General features: G+C 37.0%; 1 protein-coding gene across 1 annotated transcript; it reads right to left on the bottom strand.

Moving 5' to 3' along the window:
• On the bottom strand, positions 1–14085 carry CTSS (cathepsin S). The gene is made up of 8 exons (XM_045816675.1): positions 13932–14085; positions 12852–12978; positions 10168–10290; positions 9039–9188; positions 7063–7290; positions 5643–5808; positions 4299–4401; positions 1–438 (listed from the first exon to the last, which is right to left on the bottom strand). The coding sequence occupies exons 1-8, from the start codon at positions 13955–13957 to the stop codon at positions 339–341; spliced, it is 1023 nt and encodes a 340-aa protein (XP_045672631.1). The 5' UTR covers positions 13958–14085; the 3' UTR covers positions 1–338.
• Between the last annotated feature and the right edge of the window lie 6967 nt (positions 14086–21052).

Here is a 21052-nt window from a genome sequence, read left to right as displayed (position 1 = left end):
TTGAAAAGACAGATATTTATTAAGCATTTATATGCCATCAAGTTATAAAAGGATATCAGGGAACATAAAAAGACAAAGAGGCAAAATAAGACAATGACAAATTATATTAAGTTGACAATTCTCATGCAATTATATCTACAGTGTATTATTAATTTTTACTTAGCAAATTTTTTCAAGATCTGCAAAGTTTAAAAAGTAGAAGAGTCAAACTATATATTATGTTAATACAATAAATAGACGTTGATTATGACACTTATTTCTACTGAATACAGCAAATACAATTAAGTGAAAAGAAAGTGTTTCATCTTTCTTGACTTGTTGTAGAATGAAGGGATCCTCTAGATTTCTGGATAAGAGGCATAACTAGCAATCCCACAATGATTTCCCCTATTTCTGGCCATCCGGATATATCCTTGATCACCAAAGTAGCGGCCCCAGCTTTAGAAAAACAAGTAACACAAAATTACAAATGAATACCACATTGTCAATTTTTATCTTATTGTTTTTATAAAAACCTGTGGAAAAAAGTTAGAACAAAATAATATAATAATTTCCTCAGGATTGTTAAGCAATTTTCAAATAAGTTTGGCAGGCTTTAGTGCTATATAGTATTGATGAATAGACTTAATATGTAAAGAAAATGAACGATATAATGTCCACTCCAAACCATTAATCCCCCTACTTTGTAAATATGTCCTTATGCAGAGAAAGAGTATTATTAACCTTTCCAATGGGCCCATCTCTAAATGTTTTTGTGTAAGAGTGTCATAGATGATGATTTTCTATCAAACTTAAATTCCTATAGAGAATATCAATTAGGAAATTTTTTTTAAGATTTTATTTATTTATTTTTAGAGAGGGAAGGGTGGGAGAAAGAGAGAGAGAGAGAAACATCGATGTGCGGTTGCTGGTGGCCATGGCCTGCAACCCAGGCATGTACCCTGACTGGGAATGGAACCTGTGATGCTTTGGTTCGCAGCCCGCACTCAATCCACTGAGCTACACCAGCCAGGTCAATTAGGAAATATTTTTGAGCAACTACTATGGAAAAGGTATAGGTCAGGGAATTCTAAAGTAAGCAATAAAAAATGCAGCTCTCAAACAGCTTTTGACCAAGAAAGGGAGCTGAGATAAAACTTTCTCAGTTAAAGGTGTCAATAAATCAAACATGCTACCTTGAGAGGAGGTGAGCTCACTGGCACTGGAAGTGTTCAACCAGAGATTTGCATAACTTGTCAGAGATGTTGGAAAGAGAATTTGTGGGTTGGAAAAAGGTTAGAAGGGATCAGTGGTTCTCTCACTTTTTGGTTTCATGGACTTTGAGAATTTCAAAAAACAAAATTGCAGATTGACATAGTTACCAATATTTAAATTAGTAAGTACAGGCATAAAAAAAAAACATACTCCTGAATATCAACATCATGTTGTAAAAGAAAGGACATTTTAACCACAAAAACAAAACTTTAAAGGACATAATCTCTATTTAAGAATAGCTCTTTGAATCAAATAAATTTAGATTTATAAAAGATTTGTCAAAATACTTTTTTTCACTTTGCCACAGACTAATGAAAAAACATACAAAATCCTTGTAAGAGAAATTATTGCTAAAGTTCTTTATGATTCTGAGATTTAATTGTCAGTATACAATTAGTTACAATATGAGGCAGAATTCATTGAGTGCTGTAACTAGGATAAAAATAAAAGTGTCAAACTGAGAGAATGCTTTTTATTTTTGTATTTGGAGAACAACAAGAAATTTGGTAGAAAGGGAAATTGGATGTCTTCAAGGGAGTAGTGGGGAGAGAGGACAGAAAGGTGGTTTGGGGCCAAAAGCAGACTGGGGAATTTTTCATTTAATTCCAGAGGCAAAGGGAAACTGTTGCAAATTTTTGCTCAGGACTCAAAGGAGGGCTGTTTTTGTATGCAGTGAAGGAACTAAGAAATGCTAGTTTATTGCAAGACGATAAGTAGCATAATTTAAAACAGCCCTGCTCTGGCATGACTGGTGTGGCTCAGTGAGTTGGGCATCCTCTGTGGAACTGAAAGGTCGCCACCGGTTCAGTTCCTCGTCAGGGCACATGCCTGGGCTGCAGTTGTGTTTTACCTTTCTCCCTCCAAAAATAAAGAAATAAAATCTTTAAAAAATAAAATAAAAGAGCTATGCTTAATAGGCCTTAAATATCCTTTTTATTAGCCATTCACTGGATACGTTTCAGGTCTTATTTTTATCTGTCTTGTACCGTTTAAAATGGTTGTCTCCTCTCACCTCACTTTTCTCTTGGCTTTACGATACTAGTATGTCCTGATTTTCTCTTCTCTCCCTGGTCACTCCTTCTAAAACTCTATCATAGGCTCCTTTTTTTTTTTTCCAATCCCTTTGATTATTGCCACTCCCCTTTGGAATAAAATTCAAACTGCACTGTTACCTTTTATCAACGGATGCAGTCCCCTTTTAGTATCTGCTTCAGTAAGCAAAAGCAATGATAAGAAATTCTGGCTAAGCTATTATCACCATTAATAGCCACAATTTATTTAGTGCTTACTCTGAGCTAAGTAGCTTAACATATATTATCTTATTTAATCATCATCCTGTGAGGTATTATCTCCTTTCTACAAAAGAGAAAAATGGGCAGAATGGTAAAGTGTCCTGCCCAAAGTCACACAGATGGTTAATTGGAAAGCCAGGGTTCAAATCTCGAATTGTTTTATTTTGAAGCCCACTCTAGCTTCTATGCTATGTCCATCCCTACCTCATTCCTGTGAGTGAGGTAGTGTGAGGAATGAAATTCAGACCACAACATCCAGGATCTTGTGTGATTAATATCTTGCTATCTCTTACCATATAGTTATTTCACTGTTTTAAAGATAGGTAAAAGAAAAAATGTCAGGTGCACTGAGTTTGGACCTAAGTTTTGATAATGAAAGTTGAATTGAGGGTGGCATTGCTGCTAGTATGAATTCAGTCAGTGAGAGATTGGAGCCCCAGATCCATTTAATATTTGCACAACTTATTTTTCCCAGCTTTACAGACCAAGATCAACTGCCCCACGCTTTATACGAAATCCCAGACATCTTTTTGACCAAGTACTGCTAATCCTGCCTCAAGGAATCCAACTGATTAAAAAAAAAAACTCAAGCTAAATAAATATCTAAGAACAAATTCTTGCTTTCAGAACTGTACTCCAGTATGCACAGAACATTTTGGGAGCATGTGGAAAAAAAAAGACATTTTACCCAGCCTAAGGATTTTAGGGAGAACTTTCTGGTATAGATAATGCCTGAGCTGGTTTTGAAGGAAAAGAGGAATAAACGGAGGAGGAGGAAGGATGTTCCAGGCTGAGGGAACAGCATAACCAAGACATGAAAATATTAAAGATAAAGTTATATAGCTGTGTATAGTTCAGGATAACTAGCATAAGAAGTGTGAGATGACAAGTGCCAGGAGTGAGGCTGGTGAGGCCGGTGGGGACTACAGCACAGACACCTTGTCTTTTCTCCAAGGGAACACTAATTTTACAGTGCATGGTACGACGTAGAAGAGCTACAAGCTCAGACTCATATTTTAGACAAACTGGTTTGGAAATAGTAGGAAGGATGCATTTGAGATTAAAAACCAGTTAGAAGGCTACAGGATAGTCCAGGCAAGAGATGTCTGAACTAGAGCAGTAATAGAAGAAAAGGAGAAGGAACAGAAGGAGGGACAGGTATGAGGTACAACTAATTTGACTTGTTGCTTGATTGGATCTGGAAGGGTCTAAGACAAATCCGTAGCATGTCACTGGGTGACTGTGTTGTGTGGTATTGCCATTTAGTGAAATGGGATGTCCTGGGGAAGAATAATATGGTGAAGAGGGTACATACTGAGTTTGGAGAAACTAAGACACATGTAAGTAGATGTGTCCACATAAATAAGTCTGAAGTTCAGGGCAGAAGTCAGAGCCAGAGCTAGAGATTTGAAAGTATATAGTATATAGCAAAAATCATAAGAATGGTAGAGTGGTACCCAAGAAAAATATAGAATGAGAAGAGTCATGGGCAAAGGATGGAGCCTTGGAGGAAAGACAAATATTTGCAAGCTAATCAGAGGAGTAGGTATTCAGAAAAGAGATCAAAAAGGAGTGATCAGAGAAGTATTACAGAAGATCAATCATGAAAACAAAGAGCTGAAGGCTTAATAGGAAGTGAAGAAATTATAAGATGTCAGTATCACGATCATCATCGTCACAAAAAAGCATTTGTTAAGTCTCCTTCTAATTCCTGATTTTAATTAAATATACATCAAAGCACAAATATATTACCTGTTTTTCACAAGCCAGTAGTCTTTCCCATTAAGGTTGCCGTAGCCGATCACTAATACACCATGATTCACAATCAGAGTACAGGCTGGTTCATAGTAGACACCTGAGGAGAAAATATGGGTGGAGAAAAGGGTGAGTGGTATGTGACAATGAAGGACATTTGAGAATGCTATTTCTTTTTTTTAATGATGTTATTTTTTAAATTTATTTTCAGAGAGGGGAAGGGAGGGAGAAAGAGAGAGAGAGAGAGAGAAACATCAATGTGTGGTTGCCTCTCACGTGGCCCCCACTGGGGACCTGGCCCACAACCCAGGCATGTGCCCTGACTGGGGATTGAACCTGCGATGCTTTGGTTCACAGTCCACACTCAATCCACTGAGCTATGCCAGCCAGGTGAAAATGCTATTTCTTTTATTAGACTGTTTTGCATGTGAAGCTAGGTTAACAATTTTTAACTATTTAGATTTCATAATTCTTTGCCATCAATGATGTATTTGTCAGTTTTCTTGCCAAGTTTGGCATAATTTAATCATAGTTACATCAGAAATTTTCTTTGATAAACTGCTACCCTTTTCTATTTTTTAACTTATATACAGTTACCATATTTTAAAAAATTGATTCTAGAGAGAAGGGAAGGGTGAGAAAGAGAGAGGGAGACATCGACTCACTGTTTCACTTATTCATTGTTGCTTCTCATGTGTGTCCTGACTAGGGATCAAACCTGCAATCTTGGTGTATTGGGACAGCACTCTAACCAACTGAGCTAGCCAGCCAGGGCCTACTGTATTTCTTTGTATGTATTCCTAAATTGTTTCTTTCATACATTTTCTTCCTTTACTAGATTAAACGACTTCTAAGGTGAGGTTTATAAATATAAATATAGAAAAAATATAGCCATCTACTTGGTCTAATACCATGCCACCCCATCAGCGGGTGCCCCCTTGTGCACGGCTGTGCTGCCCCTGCAGTGCACAGTGGTAGCTGCAGGGCTCTGGAGCCACGCAGCACATTTGCTAATTCCAGCTGACCTCTTTCAGGCTGTGTGACTTTAGGTAAGTTAACCTGTGTAAGACATCATTTTTTTCATCTGTAAAATAGGGTTATCATGAGGGTTAAATGAGATAGTGCACAGAAGAACTCATCATAGTACTCGGAATATGGTGTTAGTAAATTTGGGTAAGTATTACTTTACTAATTAGAACTGTATAAAAAGCATATATGAAATGGAGGAGTCTGTTTATCCTACTAAAAACATTCAGAGGTGGAGTGAGGGGGAAGGATAATATTCTTTCTTGTAGTGCAAGGGCAGCATACAACAAGAGGATACTACATCTGAGTCTTTACCACTTCTGTAGAGGAAGAAAGAAGGATGGCTTGCATCTATAGCAACAGACACCGGTCCTTTATTGGCCACAGCTTCTTTCAAGGCATCTTCGCTGCCTTCAGGAAGTTCAGTATACCTTGAACATGTGGCAGCTCGATATTTTGAGTCATACTGGCATTTTCCATCCTGCAAAAAAAAAAAAAAGTAAAAATCAGATAAAGAAGTATACTTCAACTTCCTTTATAAATCACCAGTATCCTAAGTTTGGATTTCAGATACATTTTCTTTCCTCATTTAGCCTTTTCAAGTGTCTAAGGCACCTTCCTGTTTTTGAAGAAAGAAACATCAAATCTTCCAAAGCCTAACAATGCCCCCTCGGACTCTGAGGTGGGTTGTAGGAGTATACTACGTAAAGATGATAAACTCCAGACTAGTGCTTTAAAATCTTTTCTGGTGACATAATGAATGCAAGATGAGTTGCAGTTGAATGATGGTTTATAAAGACCATATAATATGGAAAACAGAGTATATTTCGTGTGGAAAAGGGGAGGTTACCAATTCATGTTTGTTCTTTATAGGAAAAAGAACTTGAAAGAAACAAACCAAAATAATAATGGATAAGGTAGGAGGTTTTTGAGTGATTTTTAAATATTTTTTAAAGCTTCTGTAATATGGATATATTACTTATTGAATAAAATATATTACTGAATATATTATTGAATAGTATATTCAATATAACACATTGAATATATTATTGAATATATTATATTCAGTATTAATGAATATATTCAATAATGAATATATTTAGTATTCAATGAATAAAACATATAATGAACTTGCAAGGAGGAGGAAGAGAGCATTACTTAGCTTTTTAGTAGGTAGAAGAAAGATGTGGTTGATAATCTGAGAATAAGAGTGAACATGGGCCTTGGCTGGCGTAGCTCAGTGGATTGAGCGTGGGCTGCGAACCAAAGTGTCGCAGGTTCGATTCCCAGCCAGGGTACATGCCTGGGTTGCAGGCCATAACCCCCAGCAACCACACATTGATGTTTCTCTCTCTCTCTCTCTCTCTCTCCCCGCCACCTTCCCTCTCTAAAAATAAATAAATAAAATCTTTAAAAAAAAAAAAAGAGAGTGAGTATGGGAGGCTACAGGACAAAAAGTTTAAATACCAGGCAGACAGAAAGCATTTTAAGGAAAGTTTGCTGAAAATCCATTTTTAAGCATGAATTCTATTTGCTTATTTAAACCCAACATACCACTGATAAATTAAGAAAGCTACTGCATAAGAAAGAGAATGCTTGAGAACTTAGAATTCTTGATCAGGCTTCTCATACATATGCCACTGTTTCTCAAGTGATTGTCTTGGTGGTGAGTTTAGTACAGTCAGTCAGGGGACATAAGATCACCACAGGGCAGCACAAAGCATTTGTGACCCACCGTGGCTTTGTAGGGATAGGAAGCTTCTGATTCGATGCCGTTGTTGTCGATGATGTATTGGAAGGCCCGTGTCATGAATCCGCCATTGCAGCCCCTATTGCTGTATTTTGCACCTGAGCAATCCACCAGGTTCTGTGCACTCAGAGACACCAGCTTTCCTGTCTTTAGCTTCACCTGTGCTTCCAGGGCCCCCACAGCACTGAAAGCCCAACAAGAACCACAAGAACCCTAAAACAGAAACAAAGTCACAAAGGCAATCGCAGAAAGTCAGTAAGGATGACTTCATAACACAAAGTGGGCGACACCCAACACGTCAGCCCTTCAGTACTTACTGGAAGAGCTCCCACCACTGCAATTTCCTCTGCTCTTAGACCAGCGATTTTCAACCACTGTGCCGCAAGAATTTTTAAAACTTGCAATACCTGACTATTTACTCAGGGGCACTGACCTCTTCCCCCTGAGATTGTTAAATAAAAAATGACGACAGCCAACACATCAATAGCTATCTAATGTAAATGAATGAAAATTATACCTATCATTTTGTCAGATCAGTAAAAAATATAGTTTTTTTTCGGTGTGTTGCAGAATTTTAGTAATTAGTTTATGTGTGCCATGAGATGAAAAAGGTTGAAAATTGCTGTCTTAGACAATGGGAATGAAGACTAAGTACTTGCTTATTCTCTGGGCAAGTTCCATCCTTGATAAAGATTTGCAAATGGCTGAGGTCAGAGCATAACTGCCATATTCAAGTATATTAGGAAACAGTACTTAAGCATGTACTAAATCCCAGCTCCCCTAACCCATGAGTACAGGAAATAGATGCCTACAGTAAAATGGTTTTGAGAGGAGCTTGGGTGATTCCCTCGACCTAAAGTACCCTTCCTCCTGCCAAATGATATCTAAAACATAAGGTTAAAATTTCTTTTAGCTTCAGAACTTTTTAATCGAAAGATATTTTACAAACAGAAAAACATAAGCTGCTTTAGTTTGAAAGCTGTAGAGGGTCCATAGTCCTTTCATGATTGTTCTCATTCTCTTCTCATCCCACCTTGCTCTCTACTGAGAGGAAGCAAATTGAATTTGCTTTTGGCTAAAGCAAAATCGCCTATCAAAATGCAAGCACCCAGGGAAAGAAGCTCATTTAACTATTTACAGTCAACACCTAAATATGTAGTTTATCAGATCTCCCCAAACTTTTATTCTTGAGAAGCTCCAGTGAGAAGCCCAAAACTAGTTGAAAGAAAAATCACTAGGTGGAAAAGAGATTAGCAGTACCATTCACTGCTTCCTTCTTACATTGTTGATTGATCACATGCTGGGGCAGCTGCTCCAAATACCCTGATCCTTCCTTACCCAGCCCTCTAAGGTGACACATGTACTCTTATTACTCTTATTTATTGCTAACTGATTTTTGTGGCTGTTTTTTTTTAGAAGCAAACTAAAGGAAATATAAAAACATAGGAACAAAATTTTAAAGCCCATATTTCTTATTCTAACAATGCAAGCCTACTTGTGAATTAATTTGAGTGGTACAATGTATAGACCACCCTGAGCTCTAGTTCTTTCCTCTTCTTCAAACCTGAATTTCATAAGTGAGATGCAGCGAGAAACTTCCTCTCAGATATTCTCTTACACACAATACTGTTTCTCAACCAATTGGCTTGGTGGAGGGTGCAGTGCAGCTGACGTATAGCATGAGCACTGAAAGCTTGTCTTGACCTGTTTGCTTAGTTCACAGTTTTTGTATAATGTGGCTCTAACCATTGGTGTACTAAGCATTGTGGGAAATACAAATAAAGTATGATATGTGATCCTTGCCTTAAAGGAGCTTACAATTTAGTTGGGAAGACAGAATAACAAAAATAACTAGAAAATAACATAAGGGAGATTCACTGCCAAATTATGTACCTAGACTAAGTATTTAAGGAAGAGAGAACTCTACCTGGGGTACAGAGGTCAGGGATGGTAATACTCACCTGGTATTTCACTTCAGTAACACACCCTTTGTCTCTCCAGTCCACAGAATCAGGTAATTTCTGATTAGGGTTTGACTTGTAAGTGACATTTCTCTGCCACTGGCTGGGAACTTTCAGAGAACCCATCAAAGATATCACTTCTTCACTGGTCTACAAGGCAAATATATATCTCCTTTCACTTACATCCTGCTTTTCAATATTCTAATAACTGTAACTGCAAATATATTTAACAACTGAGAAAAACTAGTTGTAGTTATGACCAACATAGCTGAATTATCCGGGTTTCTTCTTTACACTTACACTTTGCGTTAGTATCCCCATTAGACATTGGGAAAGAAAAGAAGAAAACTAAAAACTAGAAGTTATATGGAGATAGAGTTTTGTTCGAAGCAAAGCATAGCATAATTTTACTCGTACAATGGATAGACTACCCTGAGCCCTAGTTCCTTCCTCTTCTTCAAACCTGAATTTCTACGTGAGATGGAGTGAGAAACGTCCATAGGCAAATGGAATAATTTTATAGAAGAGCTGTCTAAAAAGTGGACTGAACTGATTTGCCTTGCTAGAAAGAATGACAAAGGAGACTCCTACATTTAAGTGGAAATTTAATCCCTTCTAAGGGGTACGTGTATACGGTTCTTTTTTTTAAAATAAGACTTTATTTCAATCAAACTGACAACAAGCTAGGGGCAAGGTCTCAAATGCTCCTGTGATTTTTAATTTTGGTAAAGTTTTGCAGGGTAGAGCAGAATCTAAAAATTAATGGGAAATTATTTGTGATATTAAATACCCATATTCCCCAATTAAGGAAGCAGGTGGACCATATTAAATTGTCAGTTTAGACTTACATAAGTATGGTAACTACTCTAAGCGTTTGTAAGTAATCTTCGGGCAATACTTCCTTAAAAGCAATAGAAGTCTGTGAGTTTAAAGAAGAGATTTGTTAAGAAAAGTGGTTATAGTAAGACTAAAGGAATCTGTACAAATTCTTGTCTTTAAATTCTACATTATCCTAACTTTGTACACATGAAGATAATTTTTCTTTGTCATTTACTTTCAAATTGCTTTTGGAGAGACAGAAATCATGCTTAACAAGATGCAAAAGTAGGATTATTTATAGTTTACCTACCATGTCTCCCAGGTGGTTCATGCCTAGATCATATGAATGCATTCCCATTGAATGCTCCAGGTTGTGAAGCATCACATGTTTTAGATTCTTTTCCCAGATGAGACGCCGTACTCCTTCCTCATTCTAAAATATAAGGAAAAACAACATAGTTTTACTGAATCCTGCACAAATAAGTGATCAACAATGAAAATAAAATGATTATGAAGAATTCTACCAAATGTGGATCTGTCTAGGAGCATGCAAATAAATGAAAATATTCAATAAAACTGGTGATTAATATTATTTTATGATACATATAATGAACTTCCTTAATCTGCTATAAAGTTTTACTGCCTACAAAATGTCCTTTGTAGGCAGTAAATCAATCTTTCCAGGCCTTTTTTAAATACCCTTTTTTACCCTCACTCAGTTAAAATAGTTTATCAGTTATCAGTTAACATAGTTTATTGGTTATGAATTTCTCACTATTGTTCTTAAGTAATTTGAAGATATTTCCCCATAGTCTTCTGGTATTTATTATTGCAGATGTCAGCCCAATTGTTGTACTTCTGTTTTTAAGTTCCTTAACTTTTGTGATTCTTTTTGATATTTTGCAGCTTCATTTCATGAGTCTAGGTGTGACTTGCTTTATTTCCTCTCTTGGGTACTTCTGATTAAAGGATGCAGGGTTTTTGTTTTTGTTTTTCATATCTGGAAAATTCTCAACCAATATCTCTTCAAATACTGCTTCTCTACCATTCCATCTGCTTCTCCACTTCAGAAAGTTCTATCACATATATTTTGGAGCCTCAAACTCTCTTTCATCTCTTTTACCTGTACTTTTATAGTTTTTTACAATTATTATTTCCATGTGCTGCATTGTGGGTGAATGCTTCAGTACTATCTTCAAGATTACAGATTCTACCCAACTCTTTCCAGTCTGGAATTTAAGCCCCTTTTATTGAGTTCTTATTTCAATGACTATACTTTTTATTTTCAAGATTTCTAACTTATTTTATAATTTCTTTTTCATTTGCATGGATTGTTTTATATATTTTATCTTAAAATCATTTTTGGTTCTATTATTTTAATTTTATATAGAGTGAGTCCATTTTTTAAAAAAAATTCTCACCTGAGGATATGTTTATTGATTTGAGAGAGAGAGAGAGAGAGAGAGAGAGAGAGAGAGACATCTATATGAGAGAGAAACATTGATTGGCTGCCTCTCATAGACTCCCCAACTGGGGATCAAACCTACAACCCAGTTATGTGCCCTGACCGGGAATCTAACCCACAACCTTTTGGTGTATGGAATGATGCTCCAGCCATCTGAGCCACCTGGCCAGGGCCAGAGTGAATCCATTTTTTGATTGTTGATTTTCTTGCCCTCTAGGAGGTTCATTTACATTGGACCAATACATGGAATACAATGTACATGGTGCCTCCTAAAATCACTGACCCTTATCCACACCCCCAGGCTGTAGTTTCCAGTAAGTGATAACCCAGTGAGCAGTAAGCATCAACTGTTTTCTGCTTCATTTCAGTGAGTGTTAGAACCCGAACCCAGGCCTAGACCCTGGTTCCAGGTAGCAAGTCTAGATGCAGCCCCCGCTCCCTTGGAGCAAGATTTTACAGCTATCTCAGTAGTGTACATCTACAGATATGCTTCCAGACCACTAGAGAGGAAAAAATGGAATAAAGAAAGATAAATATAATGAAGTATAGGAAAAGAAAAAACAAATGAACTTTGAGATAAATAAAGGTAGGATCAATTAAATAAACTAAGGTAGGACACTAATGGAAAATCACTTTTACTCCTCCTTAAGGGGTGAAATCCTTAAAAAGAGACATAGCTTTCATTTAACTGGATAGTGGTGCTACCTGCACATCTAACTCCAGTTGACACTGAAAAGAGAGACCTTGTCTAAAGGGGAATGGGTGAGGGTGAAGTTGATGATGACCACGAAAACAACTCAGAGTGCGTGTTCTACTCAAAGTATCTTTTTATAGAAAAATAATACATCAAATAAGTAAATATATAATGTTTGTCTATAAACTCAGAAATATTGTATAGTTTTATAGGACTTAATTATTTGGAGTACTAGAGCTGAGGTCTTAAAATCAACCAACAAGTGTGCTTTGAAATAAAAACCAAAGTACAAAGTGGGAAATGAGAGTGAAGAAACAACACGTGGTAGCACTTCTATGTTCCAGAGGCTGAAATAAGGGCCTGGTAGTCCCCAGACATGTACCATCGTGCTCTTTCCCCCTGGGGAAACTTCACTGCAGTTATTTATTTTGCTTGCTCCCTGGCTTCTATCAATTCTCTCTTCAAATGTCACCTTATATCTTAGGCATTCCCTGACCATTATACGGAATAATCACTCCCAGCATCTCCCAGCTATCACCCAAGGCCCCTCCTACCCTCCATGTCTTGCTTTATTTTTTTCTGCTGCACTTACCACCACCTAACATACTACATACCTGCTTATTTAGTGACTTATTTCCTGTCTCCCTTATTCAGATATAAGCTCCATAAAAACAGGAACCTTGTTTTGTTTCCTACTGTATCTCTAGTACCAGGAACAGAATCTGGCAAGAAATGTGAGCGTAACATTTATTGAAAACACCGCTTGCAATTTAAGAGGGAGAATGCACTGAGTACTAGAGTAAAAGCAAATCACTCAAGCGGCAATCCCGTCTACCTTTTCCCTGTATTGTTTGCCGTAGGTTTTCTTCCACAGGTCCCAGTGGTGATCCAGCGTGGGATCTTTGTGCAGTTGGGCTATTGCGGAGGAGCACCCCAGGAGCGCCAAAACCAGCCATTTCATTCTGTTAAGGGAAAGATCACATAGGAAGAGTAGCTATTAGCTGCATATATTGACCTGCTTTTGTTTTTCGTAACAAAAGTAGGTTTCCAGTTGTTGGTATGGAAAATAATACAAGAATTAAATAATAATATAAGAAGAAACCATGTTCCGTATACTCACTCTGTAGTAAACCTATTTTTGCCCCACCCTGGATAGGCACAGGGAATAACTTCAGATTTATGTCTGAAATACCACTTCTAATGCTTAGTAGCACTTTAAAAAGTGGTTTTCAGAAATTTCCTGGTATCTGGTAAACAAAACTTACACCCAAGGTTGGGAATTGTTATATGAAGCACGGACTTTCCAGGATTTGCAAACAAATCTAATGAAGGGATATCCTCCTTCCTCCTTAAGAGGAAAGCAAACCTTGGAAAAATCATTTAGCTTCATAAATTCTCCTTAACTGGCTTATTTATCCATAACACTTAGAGGTGGTTAAAAGACAACTCCCATGTATTTACATCCAAGTGTCATTTTATTTTGTTAACTTTTCCTCCCACCAATCAGATTATCTATTTCAAAGGAAGCAATTAACTACTTTTGAAAACACCACTTATAAATTTACTACAAAAAGACTTTAACAGAAATTCAGTAACTAGCTCTTTCTCAAACTGGATTCTACTTTCTCTTCCATTTCTTTTTAATTCAAAATGACTGGAATTGTAAACATGTAAATCTTCAGATTATATGCCAAAGAAAGCTGTGTTTTAGCCTCAGGCTCAGATGTCCAAGCACACATATTAACTTTTCAAAAATAAATTATGTTTTGTCAATAAAAAGAAGAGGCAAACTGAGCGACATGATTTTTTAGTTTACTTCCTGAAACCAAAGATTTAAAACCTGGCAGGCAGAGCAAGCTAAAAACACAAAAGGTTTAAAGACGAAACGAGAGAAAAAAACCCATAAAGTACATACATAATGGAACCAGCAGCTGCTCCCATACTAAGAATGCTTGAAGGTGGGCTCTCTCCAAAGATATGAAAGGCAGTGAAGAGACTTCACCTAAATTTGACTTGAAGAAAATTGGAACTTGTCACATGAGGTATCCACGAAGAGGAAGTGAACTTTCATTTCAGTTTCATTTGAAATCTTACTAGATCAGCTGTCTCCAGCCCTCTCCCTTCTGTTGTGGAGCTAAAGTGGGTGCACTGAGCATTAAAGAGCCCCAGAACAAGAGATCAATAGAACCTACACAGCAAAATAGTAGCAGTACAACTTTACCATTTAATCTCTCACTGTTTTGATAATTCACTTTACCTAAAAATACCAGTTTGCAGATGGAAAAATTTAGTTATGAGGAAATTAGGAGTAAGCTTTTGAAATCCTAGATTTCTCCATAATTTCCTAGAAAAACCCATCTTATTATCTTTAACAAAACTCATCCATGACTTACTGTCTCATTCTTACTCAGCTATTTCTTGATTTATCAATTCAATATATCTTTATTTATAGTAATATATGTTAGCATATTTATGGAAAAAAAGAAAATCTGGTCCTGACCAGTGTGCCTCAGTTGGTTGGGCATTATCCTGCAAAGCGAAAGGTAGCCAGTTTGAGACCCAGTCAGGGCGCATGCCTGGGTTGTGGGTTCAGTCCTGGTCAGGATGTCTACAATGTTTCTCTCCCACATCAAGGTTTCTCTTGCACATTGATGTTTCTCTCACTCTTTCTCCCTCCCTTCCCCTCTTTCTAGAAATAAATAAATAAGATCTTTAAAAAAAACATACCTGTATACATTTAACTGCCGAGTGGTTACCTGCATGGAGGCATTACTTGGGTGGAGGCAGGGACAAGATGGACTATCATTTTTTACAATTTGTCCTTATGTAATTACTAATGAGATTGAGCACCTTTTCGTCCATTTATTGACCATTTGCGTTTTCTGTGAAATGGCGATTGATATCTTTTGTTCATTATTCTGTTGTATTGTTGCTTTTTCTTAGTCACTTATAGGAATTTTTAAAAATCTTTGATGGTTCTATATACTAAAACTATCTTCTCTCTTTCTCCTGTCTTTAACTCTTGCTTATATTTACTTTCTTTACATGAAATTTTAAAATGTTGGTGTAAAAAAATTTATTCAGCCCTGGCTGAGTAGCTCAGTTGGCTAGAGCATCATTTGACATAGCAAGGTTGCCATTTCAATCCCCAGTCAGAGCACCTACAAGAATCAACCAGTACATGAATAAGTGGAGCAACAAATTAATCTTTCTTTCTCTTCCTCCTTCTGTCTTCCTCTCCCTTCCCCTCTGTCTCTAAAATCAATCAATCAATACATATTTTAAAAAAGAAAAACATATTCAGCTTTTACCTTATGATCTATGATTTTTGTGTCTTATTTAATTCTCCTTTTTATTGAATTTATTGGGGAGACACTAGTTAACAAAATTATACAGGTTTCAGGCACACAATTCCACAACACATATTTGTACACTGTATTGTGTGTTCACCACCCCGTTTTGTTTAATTCTCATAGTTTTCTTCTTTCTCAGATTTATTTTTTTTATTTAATCTTTATTGTGTTTTTTTCCATTACCACTTATACCCCTTATACTCCTCATATCCCTCTCCCCCAGCAATCACCACACTGTTGTCCATGTCTATGAGTTTCTTCAGATATATTCCCAGAAATGGGATTGCTGGGTCAAAAGGCAGATCCATTTTTAATTTTTTAAGGTATCTCCATACTGCTTTCCACAGTGGCTGCACTAACATACATTCTCACCAACAGTGTAAAAGGATCACCTTTCTCCACATCCTCACCAGTGCTTGTTGTTTGTTGATTTATTGGTATCCACTCTGACAGGTGTGAGATGATATCTCATTGTGGTTTTAATTTGCATTTCTCTGATGAATAGTGACATTGACCATCTTTTCATATGTCTATTGGTCATCTGTATGTTCTCTTTGAATAAGTGTCTATTCAGGCCCATTTTTTAATTGGGTTGTTTGGGGGGATCTTTTGATGTTGAGTTTTGTTCTTTATAAATTTTGCATATTAACTCCTTATCAGATGTTTTGGTGAATACGTTCTCCCATTCTATGAGTTGTCTTTTTGTTTTGTTGTTGATTTCCTTTGTGGTGCAAACACTTTCTAGTTTGAGTTCATTGGAGAGACCCACAGTGTCCTAGAACATGCACAAACCCACCCACCAAGGAATCAGCACCAGAAGGGCCCAATTTGCTTGTGAGTGGCAGAGGAAGTACCTGAAAGCTGGCAGAAAGCTGAGCAAGCCACATTGTTCCATGTTGGACCCCTCCCCCACATACAGCGCCACAATGCAGCAACGTGAGTTGCCCTGTCCTGCCAAATACCTAAGGCTCTGCCACTTATAACAGGCAAGCAAAGACAAAAAAATATGACCCAAATGAAAGAACAGATCAAACCTCCAGAAAAAAATACAACTAAGTGATAAAGAGATAGCCAACCTATCAGATGCAGAGTTTGAAACACTGGTAATCAGGATGCCCACAGAAATGGTTGAGTATGGCTGCAAAATAGAGGAAGAAGGGCAGGCTATGGAAAGTAAAATAAAGGAAAATGTACAGGGAATCAACAGTGAAGGGAAGGAAACTGGGACTCAAATCAATGGTCTGGACCAGAAGGAAGAAATAAACATTCAACCAGAAGAGAACAAAGAAATAAAAATTCAAAAAAATGGGGAAAGGCTTAGGAACCTCCAAGACAACTTTAAACATACCAACATCCAAATCATAGGGGTGACAGAAGGAGAAGAGGAAGACCAAGAAATTGAAAATTTATGTGAAAAAATAATGAAAGAGAACTTCTCTAATCTGGCAAAGGAAATAGACATGCAAGTTCAGGAAGCTCAGAAAATCCCAAAGAAGTTGGACCCAAGGAAGCACACACCAAGGCACATCATAATTAAGTAATCTACAATTAAAGATAAGGAGAGAACCTTAAAAGCAGAAAGAGAAAAGGAGACAGTTACCTACAAAGGAGTTCCCATAAGACAAAGAGCTGATTTCTCAAAAGAAACCTTGCAGTCAAGAAGGGGCTGGAAAGAAGAATTCACACTCATGAAAGGCAAGAACCTACCTCCATCCAAGATTACTCTATCCAGCAAAGCTATCATTTAGAATGGAAGGGCAGATAAAGTGCTTTCCAGATAAGGTCAAGTTAAAGGAATTCATCATTACCAAGCCCTTATTACATGAAATGTTATCTAAGAAAAACAAGATAAAAAATACAAACAGTGAAATAACAATATACTCACAAGTATAAACAACAGAACCTAAAAAAACAAAAATGAACTAAGCAAACAACTAGAAGAGGAACAGATTCAGAGAAATAGAGATCACATGGAGGGTTATGAGCAGGTGGGGGGAGGAGGGAGAATGGGGGAGAAGGTACAGGGAATAAGAAGCATAAATGGTAGGTACAAAATAGATGGGGGGTGGTTAAGAATAGTATAGGAAATGTAGAAGCTGAAGAACTTATATGTATGGCCCTGGATATGAATTAAAGGGGGGAATGCAAGTTGGAGGGGGTGTGCAGGGTGGAGGGGAACAAAAGGGGGAAAATGGGACAACTGTAATAGCATAATCAATAAAATATATTAAAAAATAAATCTCAAAAAAAGACAATAGTATGGGAAATGTAGAAGCCATAGAATTTAAAATATATTTAAAAATTAAAAGAAAAAATGTCAATGTTTGGTTGCCTCTCAGGTGTCCCCAAATGGGGGTGTGACCCAAAACCCAGGCAAGTGCCCTGACTGGGAATTGAACCAGTGACCTTTTGGTTTACAGGATGGCACTCAATACACTGAGCCACACCAGCTAGGGCACAGTTAGCTTTTTGTAAGATAAGATTTTTATTATTGAAAATTTAAACATATGTAATATAAAAGTAGAGATCATAGTAAAATGAGCACCCTTAAAACAATTATCATGCTTCTACCATTATCAATACATGGCTAACCTTATTTTATTTATACTACTACTACTCAGATTATTTTGAAGTAAATCCTAGAAATCAGATTATTTCATATTTAAATATTCCAGTATGATGAAGACTCTTAGGTTCATATAACCATAATACCATTATCACTTCTAGAATAAATTAATAATAATTTATTATTTCATCAAACATAATGTTAATATTTATCTTTTTTCATCTTATACATGTTAAAAATAGTTTGAATTGAGATGCAAATGAAGTCCATACTTTCTAAAACCATTGAGTTATTTTTGTATCAATATGAATTTATGGATTTAACTATATTTTATGTGTTTCAATCCACTGCAGTTTTATATTTATTGATACTCATGTTGTCCCATCTTTAGTCAATGGGAACTTATTCAAATTCACTCCTGAGTCCCGAGTCCCTCTATCTGGCATGACAATAGTATTCTTTAGTAGCCTCTTTTCTTTCTGGTACGACAGCTATTGCAGGTTTATCTTGAACAATTACTGCTCCAGACCTGGAATCAGCTATTTCTCCAAGAGATCTCATTCCTTTTAATGGAAATAATGCTTAGATACCATATTCTAGGTACCAGGAGTGTCACTGATACCAGATTGACCATTATTTGTAAGCCTTCAATAGGCAGAGCTAGGGAATTTTATATGAATGTATATATGAATAAATTAAATCGATCCCAAGCTCATACTGATATTTCAAATACAATTTCAAGACTATAGAGTTTCTAACTTAACTTTATCAGGTCTTGTATCTGTACCTCTTTTCAAACATATTGAAATTCCAGTTTTCTAAAATACTAAGATGAGTACTCTTAATTTATCCTATACTGTTTCAGAATAACAATACCAAGCCTACTACCAGTAGATTATTACTGAGAGCAATTTTAAAATTTTAAAGGGGAACAGGTGTCCTCCGAACCCTCCACTTTAGGCCATATCCCACTAAAGATGTAAGTCAATCACTGTATTTTGAAGTCACTTGGACTAGTTTCCTCTGTCATTATGCCACCACCTGTGTACACAGTTTCATTCATTTATTTCATTTTACTTCGATTTTTAGGGATTCTTTTCAAATGTATGTAATTATGCAAAACATTTATATGAATCCAAAGCCAAATCAACAAAATGAAGTATATTCAAGAAGCCTAGACATTAGTTCTGGCCTCTCAAAACTATTCCCTTCTTTTCTTGACAGTAGGTAGTCATTTAGACCATTCATACTTTATCTTCCTGTTTAAAAAAATAAAATATACATATATTAGCATTCTTCCTTGCTTAAGTCAACTATATTATACATACTTTTCTCCACCTTTTTCCCCACTTAGCATTGTGCTAATAAAAAATTTTAATACTTGAAACAGGCAAAAGAGAGTCTCAGGTGCCCTTTCAGTGAAGGGTGGGCATTGTCTAAAGGACCTGGAGGTGGGCAGGATTTTCTGGCTCTGTAAAGGTGGGCAACTTTGATTGACTTTCTATTGGGTGGGCTATTTCACAACTTTGTAGGGGTAGAGTGACCTTGTAAAAAACTAATAAGTATGCAAATTATTCCTTTACATAGCAATGCAAATGAATTTTGTCTAGTAGATTCCACTGAATAGAGAATGAAATAGCTGTCACTTAAATTCTGATTTAAACCAGTTTTAATATCTTACTGATTAGTTATTAATTAATGAGTTGAATAAATCTTTGACACATGTTAATTTTCATTTGTACAAGAATCATGTTTTCAACTTTTTGTAAATTATACTTTAGCAAGTAAGTCCTGAAAATAACTCCGTAGGAGTATATGTAGTCCTCATTTTTGGCCATCTAGCATCTTTTGAGCAATCTTCTTATGTTTGGAAAATTTCCCAAAATTTTGCTTCTGCCTCCATTGCTATTAAGGCACCAAAATGTGACCTAGAGTTTGCCAACTGGACACACCCACATACGGCATCATTGCGAGTGGATATGTGAGGAAGGAGGCCCATGTGAATCCGCCTTTTGGCAAGGATGGTAGAGGAGGTGAGCAGCAGATCTGGTGTCTAGTTCCCCAGCGTCACCTGCGTGAGTTGTAGCGTTCACGTCACATATGTGTCTGTTCAGGAGCGCTCTAGGTTGAGCCTTTTTCTCAGTGTGGTTCAGGTAATGTTCTGGTTTCATAATCTCCAAGCCTGCCTTACTTTCTGGTCTCCCAGAGATTTTTTGAACTTCCCACCATTTTAAAGTAAATTGCAGTACCCAGATAGATTAATCGAATTATGACTTCTACAGGTGTGGAGAGTTTGGAGAAACGAGAGCTTCGTCTCACAAGGTGGATTGGACAGGTGTTTTTTCTAGATTGTGACCAGAAGAAACTCGAGAAGAAAGCTATGTGGGACCCTCTACTTCAGATTGTCTTTTTCTCTGTCCTTCTTTTACACAGCTGATATCATAACCTGATATTTTGTTTTTAGCCTTGGCACTTTATATGTACTCCCACCTCCAGAACATATACAGTTCAACTTCCTTAATGAGGAAATGTGCATAAAAACAAATCCTTTTCAAGAAGATGAAAAATGTACACAACTCTCTCAAGAAGGGTCCATGGTTTTTTTGTGGGGTTTTTTTTTTTTCAGTCATTATTTCTCTGACTGATGGGGTCTGTAAACCTACACTTAGTTCAGAGCTTGACTTGGTAATGGGGCCCATAAACACGTTTCTGCTTTTATTCTTGCACATTGCCTGAATGGGACTTAGAGAGGCTTGTCCAAAACCATCGTGGAAGTAAGTGGTAGAACTGGAACTCAAAGTTCACACTCTCTTCAACACCCCTTGCTGCTGGACTAAACACTTCATTCCACTCTGGGCTGCAGCAGTAGTGTTCTGGAGCTCGCTCCTCCCAGTGTTGGCTCCGAAGAACTATTTGCGCCTATTTCTTTTTAACTCTCCCTTCAATGGCATTACATTGGTAGCTCGAAATGGGCCACTACAGGAAAAAAATAGCCCCACCCGCCTATTTTTCCCAGAGATGGCGAGTTTTATCTTGTCTTGTCTGGAGAGAGGTTTGATTTGCTCTCGCATCGTCCAGGGTAGAGAGAGACTCGGAGAAAGTATACGAGGCGGAGGT

The sequence above is a fragment of the Phyllostomus hastatus genome, unplaced genomic scaffold, assembly GCF_019186645.2.
Source record: "Phyllostomus hastatus isolate PE091 unplaced genomic scaffold, TTU_PhHast_1.1 phas_scaffold_216, whole genome shotgun sequence".
NCBI lineage: Eukaryota > Metazoa > Chordata > Mammalia > Chiroptera > Phyllostomidae > Phyllostomus > Phyllostomus hastatus.
The sequence above is the reverse complement of the archived record's forward strand: the minus strand, read 5'-3'. Positions and strand labels throughout refer to the sequence as shown.

What these genes read in the sequence shown, in the direction of transcription:
- CTSS (XM_045816675.1), bottom strand. Translation starts at nt 13,957, where the DNA reads ATGGGAGCAGCTGCTGGTTCCATTAT. An exon ending in TGAACCACCTGGGAGACATG is followed by an intron (nt 9,189 to 10,167) that starts GTAGGTAAACTA and finishes TTTGCCTTGTAG; the next exon opens with ACCAGTGAAGAAGTGATATC. An exon ending in TTACTGAAGTGAAATACCAG is followed by an intron (nt 7,291 to 9,038) that starts GTGAGTATTACC and finishes TTTCTGTTTTAG; the next exon opens with GGTTCTTGTGGTTCTTGTTG.